This window comes from Octopus bimaculoides, chromosome 1 (assembly GCF_001194135.2).
Source record: "Octopus bimaculoides isolate UCB-OBI-ISO-001 chromosome 1, ASM119413v2, whole genome shotgun sequence".
Classification (NCBI taxonomy): Eukaryota; Metazoa; Mollusca; class Cephalopoda; order Octopoda; family Octopodidae; genus Octopus; species Octopus bimaculoides.
Window position 1 is genome coordinate 112,845,989 of NC_068981.1, and position 15,862 is coordinate 112,861,850.

The window sequence follows — 15,862 nt, forward strand, 5'->3', positions numbered from 1 at the left end:
GTGGGTGGCACATAAAAGACACCATTTCGAGCGTGGCCGTTGCCAGTATCGCCTGACTGGCCTTCGTGCAGGTGACACGTAAAAGCACCTACTACACTCTCTGGGTGGTTGGCGTTAGGAAGGGCATCCAGCTGTAGAAACTCTGCCAAATTTAGATTGGAGCCTGGTGTTGCCATCCAGTTTCACCAGTCCTCAGTCAAATCGTCCAACCCATGCTAGCATGAAAAGCGGACGTTAAACGATGATGATGATGATGATGATGATGATGTAAACAGCTTATCTTTTCTACATTATTTTCATGGACAAAAAAAAACTAGGTATCAGCTCAATCTACAATAAATCAATCTGCATTGGGATTTTATCAATGACTAAATATTTTCTTTAACTGTCCATAGAGGTATTGCTTATAACCCACCATTACTAAAGGCTTAAGTAAATTGGATAGATTGATTTGCATATATAACAAATTATTGTCAGCAAATCAGTCTATCCAGTTTACTTAAGCCTTTTGTACTACCTCTATTCTTATTAATCTTTCTATTTCTACATCCTAATAACTCTCTCATTCGTATCCTCATCCTTGTTTGTCTTCATTATCTTTCTTCCATCAGTCTTCTCTCTCTCATTGTAACCCTTTCCCTGTTATTTTATGTAATACTTTTAATTTTTCCTTGCACACTCTGTTGCTTTCACTTTCTTTCCTTGCAATGCTGTCTCTCTTCCGTGGTCTTTATGAACTTTATTCAACTGTTTTCATTGAAAGTAGGTGATTAAAATTTTTTTCTTTCAAGTATGTTGAGAAAATTTGTGAGAAGTTTTACACTATCTATTTTTCATTTCAAAATTACTGATAAAAGTTTTCACTTCAAGTTATATATATAATGGCAGATACACACATCACAGTAGTTTTTTTTATATACGAGCTAGCATGATGTACACTAGCAGAATCACCTCCTGGAGAGTGGCATTTCTGCTAGGAGATATAACAGGAAAAATATATGTTACTAAAAAAAGAAGTTTATTATTTGCATTTAATATTTCTACAGCCTGATCTTGAAATAAATGATGAAATAGCTACAATGAGAGAAACTGTTATGGCAAGAGTTGATAGTGTGATAAACCAAGCTATGGAATACAGTAATACATTTGAGAAATATTCATATTTGTGGAAAAGAGATAGGAGTGAATTTATGCAACAATTCCTTCTTTATGGTGAAGTCTTAATTGCACAAGCTACTAAGACTGTAATTGAGCAAGATGCACCTAAAAAACCCCCAACACTTCAACATTTTAAAGAACAGGTAAGCAAATAACTCCAGTAACTTTTTTTTATTTACATTTTTTGACCATGTTTTCTGTACAGAGACTATTATGGAAGAATATTTTTGTAAACACTAAATAGATAAATGTATGTCTTGTGATTTAAAAAACAAATCACACTGGTCTTATAAGAGATAGGGCTTTCAAAAGTTACATAATAGTGGATTGAAAAAAAAGGTAACTTTACATAACAGTGACAGTATCAGGAATTTTGTACAAATGAACAACAAAGAATAATTTCTTAAAAGAACATACTGTCTGAAATTAAACATTTGAAAACCTTCCAAGTTCTGATATTTACATTTATGTCACAATGACTGGACTTGAGGGTATTTGCTTCAAAAGCTATCACCATAGCTGATCCTCAAATTCAGTAATCCTCTTTTGCTCTTCTTATTCTTTATTGCTCTGATATTTGCATTTCAAAGCTGCCCGACTCAACTGCAACTTCACTATAGGCAGTTCTTTAATTTCTGATTACTTTTTTCTATATTATTCTTTGATATAAAATACTCATGTAAAGCTATGTGCTGAATATTTTCTCTCAAACTTTCATTTGTCAAACTAAATCAGTTTTGTTCTGTGTATGATTTACAAGGCCAACTCTTACAAGCTATTATTGCTTTAGACTGAATAACCTGTACAATAAGCACTTTTATTCACCTGAGGTAATTATTATACAATTGATAAGAGAGGAATTCAAGACAGATTGCTCCTAGGAGCTCCTTTATGCTGATGACCTGGCCCTCATAGCAGAATCACTACCAGAACTATAAAAGAAATTTCGGGTGTGGAAGTAAGGTTTAGAATCAAAAGGCCTTAGAGTCAATGTAGCAAAGACCAAAGTTCTAGTAAGTAGGAAAGCGAACACATCACCCCCACCCCCCTCAGGTAGGTGGCCCTGCTCGATCTGTAGAAAAGTTGTAGGTAGAAACTCCATAAGATGTACCCAGTGTAAGCTATGGACACATAAGAGGTGCAGCAACATCAAAGGAAGATTAACTGAGACGATAGCTTTCATGTGTGGAAGATGCACATGGGCAATAAACACCACAGATGCTCAGAAAACAGGTTCCATCACACTCCAGGGGAAGAAACTAGAAGTAGTTGATAGCTTCCACTACCTAGGTGACCAAGTTAGTAGTGGGGGTAGATGCTCAGAGTGTTACCACTAGAATAAGAATAGCCTGGGCAAAGTTTAGAAAGCTTTTACCCCTACTGGTGACAAAGGGCCTCTCGCTCAGAGTGAAAGGTAGATTCTACGATGCATGTTTGCAAACTGCCATGCTTCATGGCAGTGAAACATGGGTTGTGACTGTGGAGGACATGCATAGGCTCGAAAGAAATGAAGCTAGCATGATCCGTTGGATGTGTAATGTCAGTGTGCACACACAACAGAGTGTAAGCTCTCTGACAGAAATGTTGGACATAAGAAGCATAGGATGTGGTGTTCAAGAGAGACATTTGCACTGGTATGGTCATGTACTATGGATGGATGAGGAGAGATGTGCCACTCCCAAACAGTTGAAGGAATCTGGAGTAGAGGTAGACCCAGGAAGACATGAGATGAGGTGGTCAAGCATGACCTTCGAACGTTGGGCCTCACAGAGGCAATGACGAAAGACCGAGACCTCTGGAAGTATGCTGTGACTATGAAGACCCAGCAAATAAAATGAGTTGACGGCTGTATCCTACACCAGTTTCACATAACCAGCCCCAGCCCATTCAAAAGTATCTTGGAACGTAGGGTGACCTGCTGTGCTTGAGGAGACCTATTGAGTCAAGTACATCAACGTCAAAATGAAAATCAAATGGAAATTGCAGTTGTGATACCTGTGCCGGTGGCACATAAAAAGCACCAACTGATCGTGGCTGTTGCCAGCCTCCTCTGGCCCCTGTGCCGGTAGCACATAAAAAGCACCCACCACATTCACAGAGTGGTTGACGTTAGGAAGGGCTTCCAGCTGTAGAAACACTGCCAGATCAGTCTGGAGCCTGGTGCAGCCTCCTGGCTTCCCAGACCCCGGTCGAACCATCCAACCCATGCTAGCATGGAAAACGGACGTTAAACAATGATGATGATGATGCTAAAGGTCTATATCCTTTTACATTATTAGAGGCCAACCTTCACACTTCAGTGATTGTGCTCTTATCCTAACCTGCATAGAAATTTTTGGCTGAAAGTGTGGAGTAGAATCATATGTTCTGAATGGCAGTCTATTTAGAGACTATGCAGTACATATTTTTTTACTGTATTATCACATGGGCAATCAAGTATTGTTTAAACATTATTGGTTTATGTTGGTTGCAAGCAAAGTGACAGTTGAAACATTTTTATTCTATATTGTTATTCACCTTATTCTAATATAATTGAAGACTTTGTAGTGTGGGTGACCGAAGTGGAGACAGGCAAAGTTTAAAAACTTTCGTTTTCCTTATAATTCACTAGACTGGAAATGTATGGCTTATTGTTTCCTTGCTGATCATATCAGAATCTGAGAAACAAGATTATACTGATGATATAACTGTTTTTACCTTCTTTCCTTTCTTTAGATTGATACATTTGAACTGGTTTATGAAGAGGCTAAAGGTATAAAAAAGATCATGATTTTTGACAATTGGTTCCGTGTAGATATACGACCGTTCAAGTATGGCTTACTTAACATCATTAAGAAGTGGAGTTTTATGTTTAAACAATATTTGATTGACCATGTGATAAATAGGTAAGTAATGAAAGATAGAACTGAGTGATGGAGAATCTTTTAAAATATTATGTATAATTATTTTTGTGGAAAAGAAAATTTTTGTTTTATCAAGTAGATAATTAGACTACTTGTTTTGTGGGTGTATTATATAATTCTATTGAAACTGAGAAAATATGTTTTCTTTATTTTTATATTAGCCTGTTAATTATTCCAAGCAACGAAGAGAAATGAGATACAATAGAAAAAAGTTTTCTTCTCAGAAGCATACCATTTTACATGTTGATTATTTAAGTAAATTATGACTTCATTTTAGAGACACAAGGGGATTATGAAGCAATCAGTCAAAGTATAAATACGTTTTCAATTTTGTTGGGGAACATGTACTTGTTTTTCATTCTCAGGTTGTCCTTATTTGATTTCTAGTCTAAATGAACTTGAAGAATTTATTGAGGTTGCTGATGAAGGCTTGGGTAAAACTGTTGAAGAGGGTGACTATGACCAGTTAGTGGCAGTTATGGAACAACTGAATGCTGTCCATAAACGACAAGATGATACTGACATGATGTTTGAACCTTTGAAGGAAACAATAGAGCTACTGAAGACCTATGATCAGGAAATGCCTGAAAGTGTTCATCAACAAATTGAGGTAAGGTAGTGAGAAGTGTGAAATAAAAAGTAACTGCAACAAGAATAGAGTTTATATATAAAACTAAGTATATATTTAAACAGATATGTTTTTGTCTTAGAACTGGTGGTTCACTGTTACAATAAATGACATACTGAGTGTATTGTAAGTGTATGATTGAGTATACATTATTTAAGTTGAATGAGCATTTACCATCACGTTAGTGTGATTTCAATTACACATGGCAGCAGTGGCCAAACCTTGTACTACTTCAAGCAAGTAAGCTATCATGCTTATTTTCATTATTCAAAAAGTTGTTACTTAGTATTTCAATAATCAATTAAATGATCTAATTGTTGGGATTTTCTGGTTCATTGGAGTTCTTAATTGTAGCAACTACACACACACAATCTCATCAGCAAGATGTGTGCAATCTATGAAGAGTTGTCCCAAATAAAATTGGGCTAGTCCTTCTACCCACAAAGAGATTGTAAAGGCCTTTACATTATATCTTGCATTTGTGGCTCTGTTGGTGGCTAATGCACCCTGTTTTTGATAAACATACCTGACTGCAAACATTGCAAACCAAGCTTTCCCCATTCACTATACTAGCAGTGCACTTTCAAGCAGCATATTTAAATTCTTCGTGCAGAATATGCACCCTCTCAGAGGTGTCAACCCCCCTCCTTAACCTGCTTCCTCCATCTGTGATGATGACAGGTATTGCTTTCCCAGTCAATCTCCTGATTATTACAGGCCTTTAATGAGGACTTAACGCAGTCCTTAAATCGCAGCCTTTGTTTCTGCCGAGGTCTCTTTCCACTAACAAGTTCCCCATATAGCATCTGTTTAGTGATCCTGCTATCCTTCATTCTAATAAGGTGTCCAGTCCAACGTAACTGGTGCTTGTGCACCATTGCCTCAATACTCAAGATATTGGCTTTCCTAAGGACTTGTGTGTCCGGAGTTTTTAAGGTCCAGCCAACATTCAGAATGTGTCTCAGACATCTCTGATGAAAGCATTCAAGGATCCTTACATGATGTTTGTAAAGGGTCCATGTCTCACATGAGTAAAGGAGCAATGTTTGTACACATGCATGGTGCTCAGCAATTTTTTTTCATTGTGATGCCATGTTGGAACCAGACACAAGACTGAAGAGACAGGAAGGAATAGCTGCCTGAAAGATATTTCATCATCCAGGGAGCAAGAATGGCTGAGTGTGCTGCCCAGGTAGACAAACTTGTCTACCACTTTCATATTGTTCCTACAACCAAGATAGCTGGTTCCACATATGGATTTCCTGGTGCAGGCTGGAATATTACAACAGTCTTGTCCAGGCTAATGCTGAGTCCAAATGCCTTGCAAGAAGCAGAAATATGATTCATAAGTATTTGCATGTCATCCACTGTATGAGTAACTAAGTCATAGTCATCTGCATAAGGGAAGTCACAAATAAGAGACTGGAAAACTTTTGAATTGGCAGCAAATCAGCACAGATTAAAGAGGCAGCCAGAAGGTCGATATCTGACATATATTCTCAGAGAGTTAACTTTAGCGATGTTGGTGTGTTTATATCTCCATAACTTAGTGGCTTGGTAAAAGAGACCAGTAGAATAAGTACTAGGCTTACAATAAACCCTGGGGTCAAGTTCTTTGACTAGAAACCCTTTAAGGTGTTGATCCAGCATGGCTGCAGTCAAATGACTGAAACAAAAGAATATATATATATATATATATATATATATATAAATTTAAGGAATGGAGAAAACGCATGTTATAACTGCATACTTTATTCCGACATATGTTTTGAAGAATTACAATTTATGCGATCCATAGGAATCGGCGATGTTAAAAATGTAAACTTCTCCTCAGAGAAATGCATGGGAATCGTCTTAAATGTATATATCATCATCATCATCGTCGTCGTCGTTTAACGTCTGCTTTCCATGCTAGCATGGGTTGAACGATTTGACTGAGGACGGGTGGACCAGGAGGCGACACCAGGCTCCAATCTGATTTGGTAGAGTTTCTATAGCTGGATGCCCTTCCTAACGCCAACCACTCCGAGAGTGTAGTGGGTGCTTTTACGTGCCACCAGCACGAGGGCCAGTCAGGTGGGTACTGGCAACGACCAAGCTCGAAATGGTGTATTTTATGTGCCACCTGCACAAGGGCCAGTCCAGGGGCACTGGCAACGATCTCGCTCAAATGACTTTTCACGTGCCACTGGAACAAGTGTCAGGAAGGCAATGTTGATAACGATCACACTGGTGCTATTTACGTGCCACCGGCACGGAAGCTAGACAGCTGCTCTGGCAACGATTACGCTCGGACGGTGCTCTTAGTGCTCCACTGGTACAGGTGCCATCATGATTTCGCTTTCGCTTGCCTCAACAGGTCTTCGCAAGCCGAGTTTAGTGTTCCTACAAATATAGTTCGGTCTCGATTTCACTTGCCTCACCATGTCTTCGCAAGCAGAGTTTAGTGTCCAATAAAGGAATGTTATGCCTAAGTGGGCTGGTTACATCCATTGCAGAGACCTTGGATTTTGGTCTCAGTTGGCCTGCCAGGTCTTCTCACGCACAGCATATTTCCAAAGGTCACGGTCACAAGTTATTGCCTCGGTGAGGCCTAATGTTCAGAGGTCATGCTTCACCACCTCATCCCAGGTCTTCCTAGGCCTACTTCTTCCACGGGTTCCCTCAACCGCTAGGGTGTGGCACTTTTTCACGCAACTATCCTCATCCATTCTCACCACATGTCCATACCAGTGCAATCGTCTCTCTTGCACACCACAGCTGATGCTTCTTATGTTCAACTTTTCTCTCAAGATACTTACGCTCTGTCAGGTATGCACACTGACATTACTCATCCATCGGAGCATACCAGCTTCATTTCTTGCGAGCTTACGCATGTCCTCAGCAGTCATGGCCCATGTTTCACTGCCGTGTAGCATGGTTGTTCGTACACATGCGTCATACAGTCTGCCTTTTACTCTGAGCGAGAGGCCCTTTGTTGCCAGCAGAGGTAAGAGCTCTCTGAACTTTGCCCAGGCTATTCTTATTCTAGCAGCTACACTTTCAGCGCACCCACCCCCACTACTAACTTGGTTACCCAGATAGCGGAAGCTATCAACTGTGTCTAGTTTTTCTCCCTGGAATGAGACAGAAGTTGTTTTCTGCATCTTTACAGTGTTTATTGCACCTGAACATCTGCCACATACAAAAACTAACTTACTAGTTAACCTGCCTTTGATATTGCTGCACCTCTTATATGTCCATAGCTTGCACTGGGTACATCTTATAGAGTTTCCACCTACACCTTTTCTACACTTAAGTGGCAATATACTACACTTTATCGTGCAGTTACTGTTAATACTTCATTTAGAGAACTAACATTGCTTGTTTTCACCTTTTCGATATCAGTGAAGAATTTCACTGGAAAAGTAGATATAAGATTGCCAGGATTTTGTCTCTCTCACCGAGGTCAGTGGCTGTCGAACGCCGACGAAGGGAAATAACCCTGAAATCCGGATCCGTTCGTACTACAGATCATGGTGAGAGGGATAACTTCCCTTGGCAAACAGGACACAGTCGTGTGTCGATAAGCCAGCTGTAGGAGATGTCTGTCATACCGGCCATGACGAGAGGAAATAGCCCTGAAACTCGAGTCGCCTTTATATATTTATAATTATATATTTGATCCTTTATATTGAACACTCAATATTTCATCTACATTCAATACTTTCTTTCATGGTGCCATCCATTTTTATTTTATTTTATCTTATATTATATATTGTATATTATATTATATATTGTATATTCCATATTCTATACCCCACATTGGTTCTTCAGGAATATAAATAAAACATAAAAAACAGACAGTGTTGGAACTCTTTTAAACAAAATAATATATATATATATATATATATATATATATATATATATATACATACATACATAACATCCACTTTTCCATGCTTGTATAAATCAGACAGAATTTGTTGAAACAGATTTTCTATGGCCAGATGCTTTTTCTTTTGCCAACCCTCACCTTTTTCTAAGCAAGTTCTTGTCTATCAAATCCATTCACAATGCTTTGGTTGACCTGAGGCTATAGGAGACAGTTGTCCAAGATATCAGGTAGTGGAACTGAACTCAAAACCATATAAAGTTCTGTAATGGAGTATATCAACATTGTCTAATATCCACTTTCCGTGATAGCATGAGTTGGGCAGTTTGACATGGAACTGGCTTGCAGGGAGCTGTCCAGACTCCAGTTGTATGTTGTGGTATGGTTTATATGGCTGGATACTCTTCCTAATGCCAACCACTTAATGTGCTGAGTGCTTTTTATGTACCGCCAACATGGGTACATTTATGCAGCACCTACAAGGATACAAGGATACATTTACACAGCATTGGCACAGGTGCATTTATGCTGCACCAGCACAGGGTCGTTTATGCAGCACTGATATAGATGCTTTTTATGTGGCATTGGCACCTGAAAGGACAAGCTTGTATGTGTGGAAGACAGCGATTTTCCTTAGCTTGATGTGCCTTATCAGGTACAGCAAATCACTACATCTCCTGGTCCCTTGTCATTTCCTCAGTGAGGCCCAGCATCTGAAGATCTTTTCTCAACAAATCATCCTACATCTTCCTGGGTCTGCCCCTTCCACTGGTACCCTCCACAATTAGAGCTGGGTGCTTCTTCATGCAACTCTCCTCATCCATATATATCCTATGAAAACTCAGGTTTCGAACAGAAAATCTACAAGGTCTATTTCCATTGTAGAGTATAAAAAGTAAGAGAAGTATGGATGGAAAAGACTTGAAATCTGAATTCTGATCTTTTTGCTATACACCACATAACCAACAGCTTGCTGGATTTGAAGAGGAATTATTAAGAACTATTAAATTTTAGAATTTCCCACTACAGAATAACAAGAATATTAATAATTATTCAATTTCTTAGTTAGTGATGCAAACTGCTTTTCCATATAAAGGGTAGTGCAATTTACATTCAGCAGAAGCTATCTGGTTCCTGGATTGTAGGTTGCATTTAATTAACAAGCATTATGAGCTATTTATATGATGCAACTATATATTCAGGAAAATTTTCCCTAGGTTATGATTTCACCATAAGGCAACCTGGATCATGGAGTCCAAATGACTACAAACTGGTACCTTAGAATTTGATACTGTACTATTTCATCAGATTCCTAACTGTTCAATCCTAGGAGATTATACTAACACTGGAAAGAAAATTGTTCTAAGTTTATAAATTTGTGCCTGCTATTTTGTATACATAGTTTTGTAAATGCATGTTGCTTTTTGCATGTTGTAACTTTGTATGTGTCAGCTGTTGTGTATATGCATTGTATATATCCATCTGGGAGCCTGTAAGTGTGTGTGAGCATCTATGTAGCTGACTTTGTACATGTACACGTAAATATCTGTGTGCTTGCACTGGTGTGGACAATATAGATGGATGCTGGTATTCATGTGACTGTATATTTGTGTGTGTGTGAATATATATCTTCAAACAATGTGAGAAGCCACTTAGTGTAAGTGATTATGGAGAAGGAGAAATTAAGAGGAAAGGAATGAATTTACTTTAGACTTGAAAGAGTTCAGGTCATAAGAAGTGGAGAAAAGAATTAGATGAGAGAGAGGTCTAAAGTTTGGCAGTTTAGGGGAAAAGCTATGACCCTACAGAGACTTCCTTGAGCAACTGTTCTCATGTATATGCATTACATGACCAAACCAGTTTAGTCTTCTCTCTTGCACACATCTAATTCTTCTTAAGCCTAACTTTTCTTCCAATATGCTAGCACTTTGTTGTACATGCATGCCCACAGAGCATACTAGTTTCATTATTCTCTGGTCTTCATGTCCTTTGCATTTAGGACCCATGTTTCACTACCATAATGCTTCATACTCCTCCTCTTCCTCCTGATATAAGCAAAGTGCTACACTTGGCACAAGCACAATACAAGAGCACACCTTTTGATGCAAATTTGAGGAAGGGCTACTCTAGTGTAAAACTGCAAATAATATGTAACTTCTCACATTGAACTTTTACATACAGAGGAGATGATGGTGGACCATGATGAATAATGATATGCTTGACTTGAAGATCATTCATCATTTACATTCTATGAAGCCTTCCCCAACTCATATTCTAACACCCACTCTTCATTCAGTCATCTGTGTTACCCTATTTCCTTCTTTCACTTCTCCTCTGTTGAACAGATATTCATTGCATGCAACTAATTCCCTATCTTTAATTGTCTATCACACCATTCTTATTCAATACACTTACCTACACATCCACCTTTCCTGTTCCTCTAATCTTTTCTGTCTCTCATATTCACCTTGTACTATGGCCTCACATCATTCTCTCTCCATCACTCTCTCTGCCAGCCTGTATTCACTTCTTCAGCAAGGCACCTGCACATGTCTTTCCATCACTTGAGTATAGATTGGTGAATGCATGCATTTCAGGATGGTTAGCTCCTCTTCAGCACCAGAAACTAGAAAGGTAGATGCTGAAAACGGACAAGAGAAAGTGGTCTCTCTTATTATATTCCCATTATCCACCAGCCTGGTTAGGGAGCACCACGAATCAACTTGGTGTGCTTAGACCTTATCTGTCTACAGCAAGGAAGTTTCTCCATGACAAAATACTGTGAATGACTTTCTTGTGGGTTTGAATGTGCCTTAAGTATATTTGAACTGGTAACAAGTTTGTATTTATACACATCATTGCTGAATGCTTTTGTTCCATATGTGTGTGTGTATGGTTCAAAATGTGCAAAAAAACCCCAGAAGACAGATAGGTGAGGAAACAACAACCAAGGTGTTCTAGTTTGATGCTAATACATAACTTCATGTATATATATACATGTATGCATGTGTGTGTGTATGTGTATATATATATATATATATATATATATATATATATATATATATATATATATTTACATACACACTAAGGTCAGGGTATTTCCAGAAAAGCATTCAGCCCAAAATACTGGGCTATCAACAGTTGGGTTCCAGTCCAAAGCTGCAATTCTCTAGATGTAGAAAATCCAAGTTTCACAATGATCACACCATAAAGTGGGTTTGGCAAAGAGTAAATAATCCAAATGATGAACAGAAGACAAAGAAAATTCTTTAACACATCTTTAATGATTTGTTACAATTGTTTCTGTACCAACTCTATTTGCAATGGACATTTATGCAAAAATTAGAAGTGAAAATTTACATGAGTTTTTTGCAGTTTTAGACATTAGAGAGGCACTTCATCAGACTTGCATCAAAGGTGTGTTGTCACATTGTGCATCTTCCAGACCTTGTCTTTTGGCTTATATCATGAAGAAACAAATACATAAATAAAAGTGTAGTTATGAGATGAGTAAGTAGGGTAGAGATTATGTAGGGGGTAGATCAGGAAGAAGGATATGAAAGAGGAGGAGGAGGAAGGAAAATGAGCAGAAGAAGATGAAAGTGAAGGAGAAGAAGAAGAGGAAGAAGGAGATGACGAATAAAAAGAGAGAGCTATACAACATTGATAAATTAGGTAGGGCCAATCGGTTTATCTTGACATACATGTATACTTGTAGTCGGTCAGTACAAACAGTTCCACCATTAGTGAAATTCATCTGATAGGTGGAAATTTATTTGACCACCAGACAACATTCACCTGTAACAGTGGAAAGTAAAAAAACTATTAAATAGATAACTTGACAATTGCCCTGGAATCAAATAATGAGGATATTTATGATGTTTGCAGTGTGTGTGTGGGGTCACTGGTAGGGTGGCATAGGGATTGGCAAAAGTAGGCATACTGATGCTTAATATGTCAACTTCAAAAGTGTATAGACATGGAAGGCCATCAGTTTGAGCACTTAAGAGACTGAAATAACATATTAAAGAACATAGAATTATAGAATTCTTATCCTAAAAAAGAAATAGAGAAATGAAAAGAACATTACACTCATATTAAGCAACTGTAAATCTACTTTTGCACACCCCTGTATATATGTATACATATATTCACACACACACACATATATATATATCATCATCATCATTTAACATTCATTGTCCATGCTGGCATGGGTTGGACAGTTTAATCCGGTTGGCATGCTGGAAGGCTGCACCAGACTCTTGTCTGATTTGGCATGGTTTTCTATAGCTGGATGCCCTTCCTAATGCCAACCACTCCAAGAGTGTAATGGGTGCTTTTACGTGCCACCAGTACAGGTGCCATTTGCATGACACCAGGGTGCTTTTACGTGCCACTGGCATGGGTACCAATTTGTGTGACACTGGTATCTGCCATGACTGCGATTTTGCTCTGTTTGATGGGTCTTCTTCTCAAGCACAACATAATGCCAATGGTCTGGGTCATTGCCTCTGCAAGGCCCAACACCTGAAAGGAATTCAGCCACTTTTCCTCCGTGAAGCCCAATGCTTGAAAGGTGTTCTTTACATATCCATCATGGATGATCTTACCAGTCAGTTTCATGCTAGGAATACAATGGAGTGTTAGGTAACAATCTGGTTATATAACTTTATGCTCATCAGAGTTAGCCAATATAGAAGGGAATATGGTGACTGCTCTCTATTGTCAAGGAGGAATTGACACATCCAGTTTGTGGTTGGTGTGAAAAAGATGGTGAAACAATGGTGATGTGATATACTCGCTCTATGGGCAGATATACAAGTGCATCTTTTCCCTGACTCATGGACTCTTAGGCAACTCTTTATATATATATGTGTGTGTGTGTGTGTGTGTGTACATTTATTTGTATTCCCACTTCAGCCCCCTTTACCCAAGTATAACTATGAGACTCCTGCAGTCTTCCTCCTATGAGGGCAGTATATATTTACCAATGCAGTATATAAATATATAAGGTTATGTATAATAGCACTGTGTTTTACATAGGGGCCACTATTAACCTATGAAAGAACACTGCTCTATGGACAGATATACAAGTGCATCTTTTCCCTGACTCATGGACTCTTAGGCAACTCTTTATATATATATATATATATATATATATGTGTGTGTGTGTGTGTATGTGTGTGTGTGTGTGTGTGTGTATGTGTGTGTGTGTGTACATTTATTTGTATTCCCACTTCAGCCCCCTTTACCCAAGTATAACTGTGAGACTCCTGCAGTCTTCCTCCTATGAGGGCAGTATATATTTACCAATGCAGTATATAAATATATAAGGTTATGTATAATAGCACTGTGTTTTACATAGGGGCCACTATTAACCTATGAAAGAACACATTTCAATGCATGTACTCTCCAACCTAAAACCTCAGCACTCATTAGCGGAATATGTCCATGAGTTAAACAACAATAGCATTAGTTATGAGTTGTAGTGGTTGGTACTGGGGCTCACAGTACCTTACTGAGGCTTTGGGCAGCCAATGTTAGTTATGTACCAGGAAAGGGCTAGAAAATATTTTTGCCAATGGTAAGCACATTGTTAATGAATCTATTGAAAATGGGATCTGCAACACCTGAAAGGGTAGGATGTTCTGATGTTACTGAACCACAACAATGTGTGGTAGCATGCTATGACCCTCCTTCAACAAGGGGTTTCAACTGTCTATACCTCATGGTTATAGTACTATTGATTTGACCCCCTGATACTCTCTACTTACATATCTCTACTCAAGCCTCCCCTTTCTTCCACCTTCCTGTGTGTTTATATATGTATACCTAAACTTTTCATTATGCTTATGACCAACCACAAACATACACATATGTCAAGATAAACTGATCGGCCCTATCTAATTTATCAATGTTGTATAGCTCTCTTTTCTTATTCATCATCTCCTTCCTCTTCTTCTTCTTCTTCACTTTCATTTTCTTCTTCTGCTCATTTTCCTTCCTCCTCCTCCTTCATATCCTTCTTCCTGATCTACCCCCTACATAACCAGGCTGGTGGATAATGGGAATATAGATTATCAAACTTTGGTGTTAGAATTTGTAATGCAGGTTCTAACAACATCCACTGGATAGAAGATATGTACCACACTGCAACTACAAGGAATATGTGAGCTACTCTGCATCTACAAGGCATATGATATGGGTTTCAATGACTTCAACTAACTTCTTTTCCTGGTTACTCTTGTACCACTGCTGGAAAATTATACCTATTTACTTCAGGCTCTGACTTTCTCCATGGGTGCACTGCGAACTTATTGATTTGTTGACGTATAAGGTGTACAGCCCTTTATATTATACCTGGGTATCTTTTTGTGCTATTGAGTTTTCATGAACACACAAGGATGTTAACACATGTGTATATATATATATTTTTGCACTCGTGCAAATGTGTAAATGTATGTGTGTGGACATGTATATTTGTACACGTTAACCTATAGTGTGTCTATATATGCATATTTTTCTATATCATTTATGTGTGTGTGCATGGTAGAAGTGTATGTGTGTGTTTAGGCATATACATACAGGAGTTGGACAAAATAATGAAAATACTTTGCATCATAGCATCATAATTTTGAAATACCTATAAAACCGTTAAAATGTTTATTTTTATGTTTTTTGATATATTATTACTGTTGCTTAATATGTTTTCCTAAAATTGCTGTTTCTTTTTAGATATCATCAGAAAAAGGTAATTAAAATTCATTAAAATGACAGATCTATCAGACTTCAAAAGAGGTCGAATTGTTGGTGCTCGTATGGCAGGCACTAGTGTAAAGAAAACAGCTGAAATGTTTGATGTATCAAGAAGTACTGTCTTGAAAGTAATGACAGCCTTTGAGAAAGAGAGAACCTCCTTGTCAAAAACAAAACTCCGGAAGAAAGCCAAAACTTTCAGATAGGGACCATCGGACTCTTACACGAATTGTTAGAAAGGATCACAAAAGTACAACTCCCAAAATTACTGCAGAGCTTAAAGACCACCTGAGAACCCAGTTTCCACAAGAACTGTTCGCCAGGAGCTGCACAAAGCCGAATTTTACAGGAGGGCTGCAATCAGAAAACCACTACTTTCAAAAACAAACGTTGCAAAGCATTTAGAGTGGAGTAAAAACCTACAGAATTGGTCCCTAAAGCAGTAGAAGAATGTTATTTTCTTGGATGAGTCATCCTTTACCTAATTTCCGACCACCAGCTGAGTATACATATGGAGACAGCCAAAAGAAGCATTTAACC

The 15,862-nt window shown here is 38.3% G+C and overlaps 1 protein-coding gene across 3 annotated transcripts in view; it reads left to right on the forward strand.

Annotated features, from left to right (window-relative positions):
- LOC106876453 (dynein beta chain, ciliary) overlaps window positions 1-15,862 on the forward strand; it is a 628,322-nt gene that overhangs the window by 97,407 nt on the left and 515,053 nt on the right. For all 3 annotated transcript variants that reach the window (XM_052969374.1, XM_052969385.1, XM_052969379.1), the window contains exons 11-13: window positions 1,047-1,301; window positions 3,874-4,043; window positions 4,449-4,671. In XM_052969374.1, the coding sequence (XP_052825334.1) occupies window positions 1,047-1,301; window positions 3,874-4,043; window positions 4,449-4,671 (648 nt within the window). The remainder of the gene's footprint in view (window positions 1-1,046; window positions 1,302-3,873; window positions 4,044-4,448; window positions 4,672-15,862) is intronic.